The 16,352-nt window shown below is 29.2% G+C and overlaps 3 protein-coding genes and 1 non-coding gene across 12 annotated transcripts in view; 2 read left to right on the forward strand and 2 right to left on the reverse strand.

Moving 5' to 3' along the window:
• Positions 1 to 493: 493 nt before the first annotated feature.
• Positions 494 to 1,913, forward strand: LOC105663521 (G patch domain-containing protein 11). 2 transcript variants are annotated; one of them, XM_012293011.2, is made up of 3 exons: positions 494 to 675; positions 868 to 1,164; positions 1,244 to 1,913. In XM_012293011.2, exons 2-3 carry the CDS (start codon positions 942 to 944, stop codon positions 1,762 to 1,764), a joined length of 744 nt encoding a protein of 247 aa, XP_012148401.1. In that variant the 5' UTR covers positions 494 to 675; positions 868 to 941; the 3' UTR covers positions 1,765 to 1,913. The 2 variants fall into 2 exon arrangements, with proteins under 2 accessions (XP_012148401.1, XP_012148400.1); XM_012293010.2 differs by having other exon boundaries at positions 494 to 1,164.
• Positions 1,914 to 2,023: 110 nt separating this feature from the next.
• Burs (Cuticle-tanning hormone bursicon) lies at positions 2,024 to 5,936 on the forward strand. Its single transcript, XM_012293012.2, has 6 exons — positions 2,024 to 2,363; positions 2,437 to 2,561; positions 2,626 to 2,779; positions 4,595 to 4,716; positions 5,213 to 5,338; positions 5,713 to 5,936. The coding sequence occupies exons 1-6, from the start codon at positions 2,030 to 2,032 to the stop codon at positions 5,860 to 5,862; spliced, it is 1,011 nt and encodes a 336-aa protein (XP_012148402.2). The 5' UTR covers positions 2,024 to 2,029; the 3' UTR covers positions 5,863 to 5,936.
• A 615-nt stretch (positions 5,937 to 6,551) lies between these two features.
• The window catches only part of Eif4g (eukaryotic translation initiation factor 4 gamma), a 45,515-nt gene continuing 35,714 nt past the window's right edge, over positions 6,552 to 16,352 (reverse strand). For 4 of the 8 annotated variants that reach the window (XM_012293000.2, XM_012293002.2, XM_076531884.1 and 1 more), the window contains 18 exons: positions 14,650 to 15,464; positions 14,382 to 14,489; positions 13,850 to 14,164; positions 13,542 to 13,763; positions 13,373 to 13,449; positions 13,122 to 13,287; positions 12,779 to 13,043; positions 12,491 to 12,585; positions 12,252 to 12,412; positions 12,003 to 12,055; positions 11,584 to 11,807; positions 11,078 to 11,247; positions 10,759 to 10,838; positions 10,334 to 10,560; positions 10,104 to 10,241; positions 9,947 to 10,022; positions 9,728 to 9,877; positions 6,552 to 9,495 (listed from right to left, as the gene is read on the reverse strand). In XM_012293000.2, coding sequence (XP_012148390.1) covers positions 9,281 to 9,495; positions 9,728 to 9,877; positions 9,947 to 10,022; positions 10,104 to 10,241; positions 10,334 to 10,560; positions 10,759 to 10,838; positions 11,078 to 11,247; positions 11,584 to 11,807; positions 12,003 to 12,055; positions 12,252 to 12,412; positions 12,491 to 12,585; positions 12,779 to 13,043; positions 13,122 to 13,287; positions 13,373 to 13,449; positions 13,542 to 13,763; positions 13,850 to 14,164; positions 14,382 to 14,489; positions 14,650 to 15,464 — 3,557 coding nt within the window. In that variant the 3' untranslated portion in view covers positions 6,552 to 9,280. Of the gene's footprint in view, positions 9,496 to 9,727; positions 9,878 to 9,946; positions 10,023 to 10,103; positions 10,242 to 10,333; positions 10,597 to 10,758; positions 10,839 to 10,905; positions 10,986 to 11,077; positions 11,248 to 11,583; positions 11,808 to 12,002; positions 12,056 to 12,251; positions 12,413 to 12,490; positions 12,586 to 12,778; positions 13,044 to 13,121; positions 13,288 to 13,372; positions 13,450 to 13,541; positions 13,764 to 13,849; positions 14,165 to 14,381; positions 14,490 to 14,649; positions 15,465 to 16,352 lie in introns of those variants that run through there. The other 4 variants (XM_003706597.3, XM_076531883.1, XM_076531885.1 and 1 more) reach the window with 3 other exon arrangements.
• Positions 11,336 to 11,503, reverse strand: LOC143264567 (small nucleolar RNA SNORA53). The gene has a single exon (XR_013038320.1). It is a non-coding gene; the product is annotated as a small nucleolar RNA SNORA53 (small nucleolar RNA).

Below are 16,352 nucleotides of genomic sequence, written 5' to 3' on the forward strand. Positions count from 1 at the left end.
TATTACATTACAAAATTGTAATAATATATCTCAATTGTAATAATGTATCTTATTGGATATGTAAAACTATTTTTATATCGGCCTGTTTCAAAAAATTACCATTTTCGAAATTAGAACTTTGGAATTTTAAAATTGGAATTAAAAAATTTTTGGATTCCGAAGTTTTAAAATTTTGAAATTTAGAAACTTTGAAATTTAATAATACATTTAATAATACATTAAAAGCGAATGAATTGTTCCATTAAGTTTGAAAGGTCATGCTTTTACTTATATTAATTTTCGGAAGTATGAATCTGGTAAAATTCGCGTGAGTAATTTTAATCAATGCATTTTTGTGCATATTTTATGAGGCTGGGTCAAAGTGACCCGACATCCGCTATTACTACTTTTGAATGTATACTTGCGTTTGACATAGGCTTCTTTCGATTAAGGGGAAATGCGGAGGTAGGAGTCTCCCACCATTTACCTGATTCGTTCCCGTTCCATACGTATGTGTAGGGAAGGGGTAAACTTCTGGTGCCACGCGCCGTACTCCCGAGATCAAAAGCAAATGGTGGGAAGCTCCTTCTTCACGCTTCCCCTTTGGGAAGCCAACGTTTCATACGATCGTACTGATTCTCACTCTTATGTGAAAACATACGAAGGTCAATGTTTGTCAAATGATTTCTCTGAACGGTAACATTATGCACATAACCTAAAAGGATGTAGTGTAGTGAATATCATATTCTGAAACATCATTTTTCCTAACAATTCGTTGAATAGGGAAATATAAACTTATGCGAAATTGATCTTTTATTACATAGTTGATTTAATAAAAATTCAAAGAATTTATATAAGTTTATTTTAATGTGTATGTTTACGTTTAAGCGTCTATATCATACACAAACACTACACTACTAATAATTGGATATAAATAAGAATAAAATAAAGAAAAATTAACAATGTCAGATGAAGAAGATTATATGTCAGATAAATTTTTACAAGGATCTGAAAAAGATACTTCCTCAACTCTTCTCTATCGACATGCAGATAAAAGGAAATTTGAACTTATGAAAAAGAAAACTGAAATTGAAGCAAAGTTAAAAGACAAAAATTCTGCAAAATATATTGAAGAAGAAAAGCGGGAAGCTGGCTTATCTTCTGCAATTACTAGTACCAACAAAGGTATATTTTTATTATTAATTTTGATACATGTAAATAATTTTATATATGGTTTGTTACATTTATATTACATTGTTTTTAGGTTTTGAAATGCTTATCAAAATGGGATATAAGCCAGGTCATGGTATAGGTAAAACTGAATCAGGAATGACTGAACCAATTGGTCTTGATATAAAATCAAACAGACATGGTTTAGGAAAAGAAGTGAAGAAAAAAGAAATCAAAATTAAAACTAATACAATTAGTGATAAATTAGATAACAAAAATATGAAAGACTTTCGTAGTAGAATTGCACAAAAGAAAGCAGAACAGTTATTAAAAGCAGATCTATTCAAAAGTCAAAAATCCTGTGAACAGTTGGATATGAAGTTAAACATAGAAAAACCTAGAGAAGTTTGGTTTTGGTTGCCTCAAGATAATGAAAGTGATAGTGAATCTGAGGAAGATGATGATGAAGATATACTTCCTGTTAATGAAAAACTTGAAATTCTTACAAAGTATTTAAGGGAAAAACATTTTTATTGCATTTGGTGTGGAACAGCATTTCAAGATACAGATGATTTAAGAGATAACTGTCCAGGAAATACAAGAGACGATCACTGAATATGATAGGATTAATTATTATTAATTTAATTGCAAAACTGAATAATAACAATGGATAAATTCAAAAATACATTCATGTTTTTTTTACATTATGAAAATTACATTGTAAAATAAATGTCACTGGAAGAATAAAAAATTCGAGACCTAAACATCAGTTATGCTTCTATGATACGAACACCCACAGTGTATTGAAACATAAAAAACCCATTAGACTCATGATGCAAAATATTGAAAAAGCAATGTCCCTATACTAGAAAAAAATCGAATGGTATATAATGTAAAAGCTGGGAAAACATATCCTGATTCAGCTAAGCTATTATATCCTAGCAGGAGTTCAGCACCCCCAAGTTATAACATGTTGGAGGGGAAGTTACCTATAAAAGGATTTGTTTCATGTTCTGTTCTTTCATTTCAGTTAAGATCCTTGACCATACCTTTACTATATTACAAAAAATCAAAATTAAATAAACGATATTTGGCTATAATGTTTGCAACATTTTTGTTAATAAATGCACTCATGTTTACTAGCTGCATCATTGCTCAAGTTACAGATGATGAAAACTGTGAAACATTGCAATCAGAAGTACACATTACAAAAGGTAGTAATGTTGTACTGTAACTCTATTAATTTATACACAGAAAAACAGATTAAAAGTATTTTACTTATTTCAGATGAATATGATGAAATAGGACGTTTAAAAAGAACATGTAGTGGAGATGTATCTGTTACTAAATGTGAAGGATTTTGTAGTTCACAAGTACAACCAAGTGTTGCAAGTACTACAGGATTTTCAAAGGTAAACATAAATAATAATAGAGAATAAAATTTTATGACACTAGTAAAACAAAATTTTTTTACAGGAATGCTATTGCTGCCGTGAAAGTTACTTAAAAGAAAGACACATTACTTTACATCATTGTTATGACGCAGATGGTATAAAATTAATGAACGAAGAAGATGGAATAATGGAAATAAAAATACGAGAACCGGCAGAATGTAGATGTATTAAATGTGGTGATACATCACGATAAACATAAAATTAAATTAAAGAAATGATATTATGAATTATCTTATGGAATTATGTATCAAAATTATTACTAAAAATAAAATTAAAAATGCAGAATATATTATTTGAAGTAAATTTTTTCCCCTATCCCATCATATTATTATAGACTTAGAAATTATGAATTACTAGATGTTGTATTTAAATAACTTTAAATATATTATGAGTATTTTAAACATTTACAATAGCTATAATTAAAATGAATCTGTTAGTTATTACTTCATACAAATTTTTTTTTATAATGTAGTAAAAATTGAAAAAATTTTTAATAAATTTGGTTAATACTACTAAATTTTTAAAAATATTAAATACAAAGTGTATGTCAGAAATTTGAATAGAGTATGACATAAATATCAGTAAATTTGTAAATGCAACATCTGTTTTGAGGTATTAAATATATGTATAACATAATTAATGACAGATAATGCTTAATATAATATTTAATACTGTGATATTTGAATTAAATAGTCTTAGTAAATAAACATATGTATAAAAAGAATAATCTCACACATGTATGCAAGATTATCTTCTTTCATTAATGAAACTAGCAAAAGACAAAAAATTAAAATTAAAAGATAGAACTATAACTATTATTTAAAATTTTTATAATAGTATTTGTAATAATAAAATATTATACACCATGTTTTACTAGTAATAGTCAAATCAAAGCAGTCAAAGCTAATATGCTATTTAGATTTTTTATTTTTTGTTTCTATTTATAAATAATACATAAGAGATTATTTCTGGATTATTATATTCATAAATAAGAATAACATAATGAGTGGGATATTAATTGTAATAATATTTGGTTTAGATTATATACTACTGTTTTAAATATTTAGCAAATTAATATAAATAAATAGAATTTCAATAATTAATTATTTATCTATATTTTTAAGCTTCTATAACTTTCTTTCAAAATTTTAATTATTTCCAACATTTAAATCATCACTACTGTATTATTAAATACTATCTTTCAATTTATATATAAGTACAAATATTATAATAAACATATACACATATAAGTAAAAATATATATGTGTATCATATGTTAAAATTGAAAAAATTATTAAATCTAGGATTTCATGATTCCTGTATTTCAGTGTTAGAGTCTCACTTAAATTATTTTAACAAAAATTTATAATTATAAAGGAAAATGTTTGTCACTTGTAATATAAATCATTTTTAAAAGCATTTTTGTTCTTTAACAGTGTGTTTATATATCTAGTTTATATTCCCTAATACTACTAGCACAAACATCAGAAGGGAAGGGAGAGAACATGGACACCTACAGAGTATAAAAGGGTACAACACGAAATCTTTAAGCACAGTAAAGTACTAGATCTAGCAGAAAATGTTTCGTGTAGAAAGTCTGTTCCTGTTCCATGTTGGTAAGTGCAATATTTGAATTTAAATCAAATTTATTTGAACATATGCCACATTGCACATGTCATTCAGAACTTATGCAATTCAAAACATTGTATTTTATAGAAAAAGTGAACAACTGTTTTTGAACATAATTAGATAACGTAAATGTACTTTACTAGTTAAATTATGGAAACAAATAAATAAGGTTTTTTAATAACTGACCAAAATACAGTTCTGTTTCTTAGAATAAAAATTTCAAAACTGTGTTTGTTGTATTAAATCATTTTTGAAATACAAGTGCAATGTACACATTATACATAATATAACACATAATTTTGTTACTCACGTTACAGTTGGCGTTGGTTTATTAATATGTCTGATGACTGGAACCACAAGAGCAATTATCGGTGTTGATGAATGCCAAGCAACTCCAGTCATTCACTTTTTACAATATCCAGGATGTATTCCTAAACCAATTCCTAGTTATGCATGTAGAGGTCGTTGTAGCAGCTACCTACAGGTAAAATAATAATATATAAATATAATTAAAATTTGATTATATACCTTGAAGATATTGTTTAAGGTAAGTTTTATCAAATATCATAGGAATTGAAAAGTACATAATATATTTCAAGAAATATTTGTAATAATAAATAAAAACATATCTATTTTACATCTATGTGTTTGCTATTTTATTTGAAAATAAAATTTGCTTATAGATAATTAATTTATGAAATTCTTACCATGTAATAGTACAATTTTCAGTAACAGAACATAAACATCATTATAATCTTGACATACAAAAATAATATGCATATAAATCATTAATAATATTCTTTACTGCTTGTTATTTTTAATACTTACAAATATAAACTTAGATATCAATTTACAATCACGGATATTAAATATTATTGTATTTTTTTTTTTTTTACATAATGATGTTTTGGAAATATATTTCGTAGAAAATTAAAAATTAAAAGATATAAACATTTATTTGTTCGTACCTGTTTCTACAGGTGTCTGGATCAAAAATTTGGCAAATGGAGAGGAGCTGCATGTGTTGTCAAGAAAGCGGTGAGAGGGAGGCCAGTGTATCCTTATTCTGTCCAAGAGCCAAACCAGGCGAAAAAAAATTCCGAAAGGTTAGATTATTATTTTAAATTAACTATATAATCTTGAAGATTTCAAATGAATATAAAAATTTAACGGAGCGTCGGTTAGTTGATCACTTGTACGTTAAAATCAGGAGCAAAGCTTCTGATACCACGAGTTTTCCACAGCCATATTGTTTTTGTCTAGCTGACCAATAGAAAGCGAGCAATAAAATGAATATCGCGCGCGATTCAATTGAGTTACTTTATGAACTTTACTTACGAAATACAAAAGTATATACATATATTTTCAATATTTAATTATTTTATTTTTCATAACTCAAAAGCTCAAACAAAATATTTTTTAATATAATTTAAAAATTATATATAATTTACTGAATTAATTCATAATTACTTGTGTACAGGTAATTACCAAAGCGCCCTTAGAATGTATGTGTAGACCATGCACCAGCGTGGAAGAATATGCAATTATTCCTCAAGAAATCGCTGGATTTGCTGACGAAGGTCCTTTTACAACTTCTGCACATTTTAGAAGATCCTCTGATTTACAATAATTATATCGTCTTCATGTTACATATATTAGATCTAAAAAATGATAAACAAGTTACTGAATTTGTGAATATTATAAGAATATAAAATATATTCAACAAAAAATAATATATCGTTAAAAATTACATATTGTTTTTCGCAAATAATCCTCCTTGATAATTTTTAATCAGAAAAAATGCAACGTAATTTAAGAAGAAATGAAAGATAATTTGAGAAAAAATCATGAAAGTTAATTAATTTGGTGGATGCATATCATAGAAGCCTTATTTGTTTGTTATAAATAATTTCAGTTATATTACATACATATAAAATAACTACATTGTAATAAATATACAATATAGGATATTACGCGTTTAGTGTTTTAAAAATGCGTATTTATGCAATACGTTACAGTATGATTATAATTATTGCATCTTAATATTATATCGTAGATCATTCCTGTCAAGTATACATTATCTACAGTTTTTTTTTTTAATTTAGCATCAGATATTAACGTTCAAATATGAGTAAGTTTCATTCGAAATTGTGTATATATCATTCATTTATTACTATATGTATTTTATTTATGATTATGAAGACAATACGAATAATATTACACAAAAATATACAAATTACTGATTCAGTTAGTTTTTCTTCGGTTATCGTAACCGATTCATTTAGACAGGCATATATTCAAGAAAATAATCAACAACAGTTTGACATGGAGTTCTTTTTTATTTTTTTTATTTTTTTATTTTTTTTTCGTATAGATATGATTTATCATAGAAGTGTATGTGTGTATCTGTGTATGGTGTACTGGAGCTTTCAGTGATATTTTATTTATATATGTATATGTATATTAATGTATACGTAAGTACACGCAGATATATGTATAAATTAGCGATATACATGCGTGTTCGTACGTCAACTATATGAGCACAATGCGTCGCATGCATGTGCAACATCTCAAGACAGCATAACAAAGCTATCTTCCTCTTCTACCTTTGCAACCCGTCCAAGTTTCACTTACAATATTTATTTATTAAATATTTACAGTGATGATCTTTTTACTAATTTAGTTATCGACATGTTTCCAACAACGTTTCTTTCAATTTTAATAATATATAAATTATTGTAATTTATTTACTGCGCTTTGAATACATTATATGTTTCATCTCGTCAAATGATACATTCTACCGTTGGTAGAGATGTGCAGGTAATCGAATATGTTGAGTCGGGTCGGAAAAAGCCGGGTGAGCTCGAGATCGGGTTCGGGCCCAGATCGAAGCTCAAGCCCGAAATCTACGGACCCATGGTTAACCCGATTACGTTCGGGTGGAGTAAACAGATTATCATTATTTAGATACTAAGTTGTGTATCATAAAAATTCGCACGAATCCGTCCGACTTTCTCCGACTTTACCCGAATGTAATCGAACTATCCGAAATGGTTGGGTCCGTATGTCTTGTGTATCTATTCGAACGTAACTGACTTTAACCGACCCGACTCAAACCCGAAATGTCGGGTATCCACACATCTCTATATTAAAGAGTAGAATGGAATCTTTCAAAGAGACAATTCTTATAGGTCATTGTTCTCAATTCATTCGCTTATCTTTCGTGTCCTTTATGTATATTTTATTTTTACAGTGTGAAAAAAGCAATAGCAATGGTCATATATATTTTATTCTTCTTTGCTCTTCCTCCTTACTCCTTTTTAGTTTCGTCTGTTAAAAAAAAGTATATGCAGTTTACCTTACTGTTTCATAATTCATTATATAAATAAAAAATAAAATTTTGATGACTTTTAAACTAATTTTAGATTGCCAAACATAAACATGCATTTGGAATGCAAGCAAGTTGTATATTAGTTCATGATACAATAAAAAAAGTTAGAAACATAATAAAGTTAAGAAACCGCGAAGGTAAAGGGGTATGTCGTGTAAAAATTTCAAAACAAAGATTTTTCTATCATAAGCAAGGAGGTATACTTTTGTAATATTATGTGCGTGCGTGCGCGCGCGCGCGTGTGTACATACGTATAAATGCATATGTACACGTACATATATGTATGTTTAACAGAGTCAAATTTAATGCATGGTAACCTTACATCCCTTCAACGACGCATATTTCATAAAAAAAAAAGAGAAAAGAAAACTGAAAGATATGGCTCGTAACATCTAATATTTACCGAATATTAATCTATATCTCAGTATTAATAATTACAGTTTTTCCTTTTTTTAAATAAAGAGAGTATATATTTAACATGAGAAACATTAGCCAAAAAAGTAATGTAGAATTGTCTCCTAGACTTAAATAAAAATAATCTTTCTTAACTGCACTCAAATTTCCTATGTTCTTTTTTATATATATATTATATATAATAGTATATCCAAAAGAAATGTATTTTTCACACTGTACTTTAAATTAGTATAACAATTTTATACAATTTGCTACGGCACCTGCCACCTGAATACATGCAGACATTCCATTCCCACGCACTATAATCTGTTCTCTCAATGTTTATAAATAACTAGTGTTAAAAAATAGTAGCGCCTTAATATGCACACCATTTGTATCCTTCCATTTTCCTAATTTCAACATATCCTACACTACGAACCTTGGTTTCGTAATGTTGTTTCACTTTCCACTCTCATTCTTTCTTAATTACGAACATTATTTTTTCTTACAGTAGAATACATCGTAAGTTCGCAAAGATATAAATTAGTAATTCTGTTATATTTTGTTATAATAATAGGAAGAACCGTCGCCCTTCAATCAGACTTGGTTATTAATAGTTTCTTTCTGTATATTTTTTCTTTTTCAAATTTATTTTACTTAAAATTGACCTACTTATACACACCTGCGGTCTGTAATTTGTTATCTAAGTCATACGGCAAACACCGGCTGTTTTACGATATCGCTTGGTGAAATGCAAAATAGCGTTTTGTAATTTGCCAATATTAAGCACAAAAGAGAACTCATAAATTTCAATTTTATTTGGTGATTGACAAGTTGCAGTGACATTTCACAAGACATAAGAAATACGATAATGTTCTCGAGTTGTTTTTTTTTTGCTTTATTTAAACTTTAAACCATTTCAATGAATTATATATAATAATTATCTCGCATTTACTTTTTGTATCATAATTAATAATTAATCTTTATCTTCATTATGTATAGCGGTCTCAGCCATTGTGTCCGTTTTTATATGACAACCTTCTTTATTATCTTCCACTTCTTGTTCTTCGAAGTTCTAGACTATATTATACATACACCCGCGCACTACTATCACTCCATTGTTTTTCTTTTTTCAACATAAACGACATTTTGCTTTAAAAAACTGCAATTTGATCTCACTTCGCGTATCTTCTTTTTTTGTTTAACGAGGGAACGTATATTTAAGTCTTTTCAATAGACGATAGTGTATTCAATCACAGTATCGTCAACAACGGTCTTGGTTCACGCTAGTTGATACGTCTTCTACACTGGAAGCATCGTCGGCTTCTTGTAAACCAGTGAAAAACGATGTTAGCGCCATCGTCGCGACACCATGCCACTCACGCTGGGCTGGTTCAGGGCTCTTTTTCCACGTCAAGAACGCATCGCTTGAAATTATATTATAATCCGACAAGCTTGTCATGATATTAAAGAGAATCCCTACAAAAGAAAATGTTGTAATTATGAACATGTTTTTCTCGAACCCTTTGCACTTCATTGGTTTGTCCAACATTTAAAATTTAAATTTTATTTGTATTAGACTGAATGATATGTTGGAGATGCATTAAGATTTCAACTTTTCAAATTTAGAAATATAAAATTATAATTATTCGAAGTGTCAAAGGTTATCAAATCATTTTTTTAACAAGTCATTTATACTCCTGTATCTTACCATGTGGATATTGTAAATTATGCAAATGAAGTTGAATTGCATAAAGGCATTGCAACTCTAGAGATTCATTTGCATCAACGAACCGGCGAATCAATTGTTGCAAATTAATGAAAACATCAGTTTTCAAATTCCACCTGTTGTTAACTGGCTCTAAAAAAATGATATAAATTTACAATTTAAGGTATTCATTTAAAAATATTATTTTATAATAGAATTTACCCATGGACGTCTCTAAAATGGCAGTCGTTAATATTCGAATAAATTCAGGCTCTTTGACTCGATTACCTACAGTTGCCTGTAAACAATTAATAAATAATTAATGAACAAGTATTTAATACAATAATAAAATATATACAAGTAAATTCACAATATTTACAATTATCCAACTGCAAATCACATCGAAACTACTATCTTTCATGAGTCTTATAAGTTCGTTATGAATTTGCTGTAATGTGGGCTGATTACTAGTTGAGCTTTTGGCACTATTATAATCACCAGTGCAGACCTCCAAGTTCTAAAAATAACCACATGTCATTAGTTGTATTCTTATAACTGGAATTTGCTAAAAAAGAAATATCATTCAGTATATAACTTTAATAATCTTACATAATCTTTAACAATTTTATCAGCGTCTTCAAGTTCTGGATCAATTATATTGCTCAACTGAAGTCCACTTTGGTCCCATTTATCTGCGACCCATTTGGGTCCTTTACTTCGGTTTACTTTTGACAGAATTTCCCCAAGAAATCTGCCTACGTAACCTCGACTTCTTAAACTATCAAACACAGGTTTCAATTCTGATAGAGAAAGTACTTCATCTTCTAACGGATGTGCTGTAAAAAGAGGACTGTGATACTAGTTTTCCTTTCCTAGTGTTAAGAAATTATATTTATATTAATACTCTCAGGCCTGTTGAGCAAAAAAATCCCGCACGGAAATTTACTATGGTGAAAAATAATCATCACAAAAGATAGTTTTGTTTTAACGCAAAAGAAAATATGACAGTAACGAATACAATAAAAATTGCTTACCTAATACCTCTGACAAATATGTCCAAACTTTGGGTATATCGAGTAAAAGATCATCGACTAATTCCAGTATTTCAATGAACCTGAAAGATTAATCACATTTCAATTATCTGGAAAAATTGTATTTCTAAAATGTTTATATTTAAATGATATTCAGTATCCTTTTGGCTTGATATTCGATTATCAACACATATCTTATTCTGCATAAATGGTTCATCAGTTATTTTATTCTAAGAAATTATTTTTATATGAATCATTTACTTAACGTATTATAATTGTATGAAATAATACCATTAAATACTATATTTACGAAACGACTTACCCATTTCTTAGATGTTGTAATGGCAAAATTTTCTGACTAATTAAATGCGACATGAGACGAGAAACGTGTTCTCTGTCAAGAGGAGACTTTTCGAGAACAAAATTAATCAATTCACGTATAAATTTAGATAACGTACTGTCGAAGTTCTGCTGAATAGCTACTGCAGCTTTCTGTAAAATAATTTATACAGGCAATTAATTTTTTAATTAATATTAATAAGTATTACATAACAAAAACTAGATATATTTAAATGAAACGAATGTCCGCTCGTTGGTCGTACAAACATTAATTAGTATAAAGTTAGCAGAAGAGCTAATATTTATAATAATGTTCGTAAAGACCAAAAAGAAGATATTACATAATTTAGCACATCAATGACTCAAGCATCTCCTAGTGAATAATAGAGATGGATCTAAGGAATGTGCAACTACTGCTTATACATTTAATGTAAATAACTCTTAGTAATATTAAATGAAAAAAATAATACTGATATAACATAAACTGACCTCAATATTACCACCTTTCAAATAATCTTTTAATATCTTGTTCAATGTTTTCATGAATTCTTCATCATTCATTGGAGGTTTGTTACTTTTAGAGGTAGATTGTGAGGATTTCAATGGTGGTGGTATAGAAACGTTTTGACTTTGTGAATTATCTAATAACGAGCTATCTCTGCTCGTCGACGAACTGCTTAACTGATGACTACCATTGCGTGAACTCCTACCATCTGTAATAACAGACGTTTACAAATGACTTATTGCAATAAAAAAACTTAATAAATAATTTTAGTTATTCGAAATATCAGAATCCTTTTGGCAAACAACACTAAGTTTTACTTTTCAAAAATTAAAAAAGTTGTCATCATGTTTAATAGTAGTGTGACAAAAAAAAAAAGAAAAAATTATATTATAATAATTCATACCATAGGAAGGTTTGTAGTCACGACCATACTCTCTTGGACCAGTAGATCTCAACCTGAAATGTTAACAACTTTGATAAAAAACAGAAAGCACCTTTCCCGTATGCAAAAACATATAAGTGTTAAAAATAATCAGATCTTTCCTTATGATCATAAGATAAAAACATCAGAAACTCTAGCCTAGACAAATACATATCATCATATTCATTTTGCAGCATAAATAATAAAGAAAATTTATCACGAGAAGCTCACCCAGGGAGTTGTGGAGATGGCATTCGTTTCTCTTGATCTAATGTTGACATATTTTCTAGCATTGCAAACTTATTTGAATTTATTGCTTTTGTACCACAATTTGAGGGCGTTTTCCACATATACATATTTCTGCTTCCCAATTGTAGGTCATCCATTGCAGGCTAAAATAAACAGTACTTTGCACTCATTCTGCATTTTCATTAGAATACATATCAAAATATCAATTCAAAATTACTTACAGGTTTGTTTTTAAGCTTTGATGTTTCAACTGAGTACGTCTGTCTTGTTCTTATTGGCTGACTCCAACCACTTTCATCAGTTGGACCAACACCACCTGAATTATAAAACATGACTTTGAGTATTTATATACTTATTTGTCGAAAGTATACTATTATATAAAGGAATGTATGCTCAGTACATATTTTATAATCATTTTCCTCAGAAACTCTAGTCTGTTAAATGTATCATCATTACCTTTACTATTTTATGGAATATTATTTAAATTTTATTTATAAACAAATACTTACGATTCCTTTTCCTATCATTGGTACGTTCATCTTTTCGAGGTGTATTTAGAGGAGTGTTACTCAATTGGCTGTCTAATCTTTCAGACTCTGCTTCCCTTTGAATTTGATCTATTGTTTTAGGATTACTTTCGTCTCTTCTTGGGACCCATTTATTTGCTCTCAAATCTATAACATCTTGCAGCATAAATCGAATTCTGGAGCTAATTTTTCCTTGGTTTCTTCTTGAAACTATATCTTGCATTTTGTTGAAATAATCTTGCATTTCCTAAGGAAATAAAGCAAAATAACAATAACATTTTTTAAAAACATTTATCTACATAAATTTTCAATGAATAAAAAGTACACTTGCTTCTGCAGGTCCTTTGTTTTCCAAATCTTTTCCAATAGTTGTTAATAATTTACACAAACATTCTAGACTGTCTTCATCATTCTGATTTAGCAACTCTTTTATGCAGCGACGCATGATTTTAGTCGTTAACATTCCTTGTTTATAAAGTTCACCAATAAATCTTTGGAAATAAAAAAATATTTAGTACTGAACTATTAATTGAGCTCTGTAATAAATAATTACATTTTCATGTTAAAATTACTTACCGTATATTTCCTACGGATTTTATACGTATGCGACGTTCTTCTTCTTCAAGAGCTAACTGCAAATCTTTTTTCCTTTCCTAATTTTTACATATAATTATTTCATTAACAATAACTGCATATATGTGAAATATAAAAAATATATGGAATAATCTGTTCAAAAATCACTCACAGGATCTGTACATTCATCGATTTCTTTAAGTCTAGCAGCTCTTGCCACTTCATTCACCGGATTCTTTTCAAATTCATTTTGACAACGAGTAATGATGAGCTTTTTGAAACTAAATGAACCTTCTTGTCTCTCAGAATTTTTGTCCCCACCTGAGACTTCCATCATAGCTAATTCTTTACACATTAATGCATATGCTACTGAGAAACTTGGTTCATCAACAGCCTGAAAAGTTATATAATTACATACGTGCACGTATTAATATATAATTCTAGAAATACTATAAAAAGAAATGTAGAAAGTAAATATACCTTTTCAAAAACTAAATTAATGACACCTTGCAAACGCTCTGGAGTATCAATATTTAGTGCTCGTACTTGATCGACTAAAGTACTAAATTTCTGAGGTGTGAGTTTGTTTAATACACTTCTGACTCTCTTATATAGAGCCTCTGTCTTTGCCTCTTCCTCGCTAAGACTAGTACCTTTTAATCTTGTTGGCCTCCATGCATTTTCTGTTTCCCTCAATTTTACATCTTCCCTGAGAGATAACGACATATGAATAATATTTGGTTTCGTTGGCTTCGATGATCTTCCTGGTTGGCTCTTATTACGATTCGCTAGTGGCTAAATGAAAGATAAAATGTTGTATTAAAACGCGAACATTCGTAACTTAATATAAAATTGAAATATCTTGTTAGTATCAGAAGAAAGATTATCACTCAAAAAATTTCAGTCCACTACTTTCATTTATTAATAATAAACATCATTATGGGTTAATTAACCAAGTGAATATATAATTATGTATATAAGTTTGTAACTTTTTAATATTTTTTTGACTTACCACTCGTGTAATATTAGATGGTTGTTTGTTTATAAATAGAGGGAACATAAGATCGTGTCTATTCATGTTTGCATCTTTAAACGGTCTAAGGTCAACACCAACACGTGCCTATAAAAATCAATTACATATTAGTATATGCATATACGTATTACTGATCATGAAACATATGTTTTTATTATTTATCAAAATAGAAAAAGACACCTACCAATACAATTTCTTCCTATTTTGATAAATAACGAAAATTGAATCAACAAAATGTATACAATACCTTTGAGCTATCTTTCAAAACAACATCTAAATCCGGTAGATTCGATGGCTTGATTTTGCTATTTGGATCGTTCTGAAGTCTCATTAAAAATTCACGGTCATAAACTTTTTTACCGGTCGTGTTTATTGGACTCCATTGATCATCTTTATATTTATATTTTAACATTATTTGATTCGAAACTGGTGTTGTCGTTTCCGTTTGGGCTGGAGGTTCATTCTCTGCTGATTTCTCAATAACTGGAGATACCTGCGGCGTTTTTTCCTCGCTAGGTACTCGTGCTGCCGAAACCTTCGAATTTTCTTCATTCTTTTGTGCTACTATTGCTTCCACATCAGGCTCCTCTTTAACTATCGCATGATCCACGACATCATTAGGAACTGATTTTACTTGCACGTTGCATGCATTTGATTTATTGGAATCCTCTATTTTGGGTGAAGATTCCTTTGCAGTTTCTTTGTTGCTTGACAGTTTTTCGATAATGGGTGTTTGTGTAGGAGTAGTGCTTTCTTTAGGGATTTCGGATGTCGTAGGTGAGTGTTTCTCCGTCTTCGTATGAACAGAAGAAGAGATTTCTTTCTCCTTTTTCGATTCAGAATTATCTTTTTCATTGATTTCTTTTGTTATCTCTCGACTTGCCTCCTTATTGCTGTCCTTTACCACTAAAGGTTCTTTAATGTCTTGTTTTACGTCAGTTTTTGCCGGAGGTATCGTGTTTACAAAAGCATCCATATCTGTGCCTTCCTTCTCCGCTCCTTTGCGATTAAGGTCACGGGGTTTGAGTTTTTTATTACTCTTCTGTTTCTGCATGGCTTTACCTATAAGACAAAAAAATAAAACCATATTAATATCGTTGAAAAAATTAAAGAAATAAATATCGTTTAAGAAGGGTCAACCTTGGTCTTTTGTACAGTATAATATAATGTAATAAAGGAATCTCTCTCTATTTTGTCATTTATCTTCATTTACCTAAGAAGCTTATCCTGATAGCCATAACAACTCTGTTATACAGGTAGCACTTTTTCATAAATATTTAAATACATATGCTTAAAAGGAAGTATTTTGCACGTGACAATGTTGATTCTCCTTAATACGATTTATATATTCGCAATTTATACAGTGATAGATATTAACGAAGTAATGTCTGTTAATTCATATTACTTGACTAGTGTATACATATTAGAAACATCACGTTGATATCACTACAGAGATGCAAGCTGTGAAGAAAAGTGAGTATTTCGGCTACAAGCCAAGGATAATTATAGTCTCAGATCACGGTACATTTCGTACGGTGACATTTCAATTATTTTCATTAATGTACATATAAACAAATTCGTGACTCGTAAAAACTCGTAGAGATTGAGTCTCGATATCGATACAAAAAAAAAAGTTATCTATTTTCATTGCGATCGAATAGAAACAAATCATCTTTTGTAAACAGGAAATATATTTGATCGTGTGTAATCAAGTATCCGCTTAAACAAATAATTGCAAAAGCAGTTTGTAATAAAAAACGTAATAGCGTTATATAAGATATTTAAGAAATTTCCTTGCAAACACTGTTTGATCAAAAAGATAAGTTCTCTTGAACTATCATGAAAATATATTTTGTTTAAGCAAAGCATTTTATGTAGAATCAGTCACAAAAATATTTCGGTGTATGATGTGAAAACACATCATACAGTGAACTAATCATTCCAGTTCCC

The sequence above is a fragment of the Megachile rotundata genome, chromosome 5 (assembly GCF_050947335.1).
Source record: "Megachile rotundata isolate GNS110a chromosome 5, iyMegRotu1, whole genome shotgun sequence".
Classification (NCBI taxonomy): domain Eukaryota; kingdom Metazoa; phylum Arthropoda; class Insecta; order Hymenoptera; family Megachilidae; genus Megachile; species Megachile rotundata.

Bases quoted from the DNA above. Each gene is read 5' to 3' on its own strand.
- LOC105663521 (XM_012293010.2), top strand. From the start codon at position 942: ATGTCAGATGAAGAAGATTATATGTCAGATAAATTTTTACAAGGATCT. The intron at 1,165-1,243 runs GTATATTTTTAT...CATTGTTTTTAG, and splicing joins AATTACTAGTACCAACAAAG to GTTTTGAAATGCTTATCAAA.
- Burs (XM_012293012.2), top strand. From the start codon at position 2,030: ATGGTATATAATGTAAAAGCTGGGAAAACATATCCTGATTCAGCTAAG. The intron at 2,562-2,625 runs GTAAACATAAAT...ATTTTTTTACAG, and splicing joins GTACTACAGGATTTTCAAAG to GAATGCTATTGCTGCCGTGA. The intron at 5,339-5,712 runs GTTAGATTATTA...ACTTGTGTACAG, and splicing joins GCGAAAAAAAATTCCGAAAG to GTAATTACCAAAGCGCCCTT.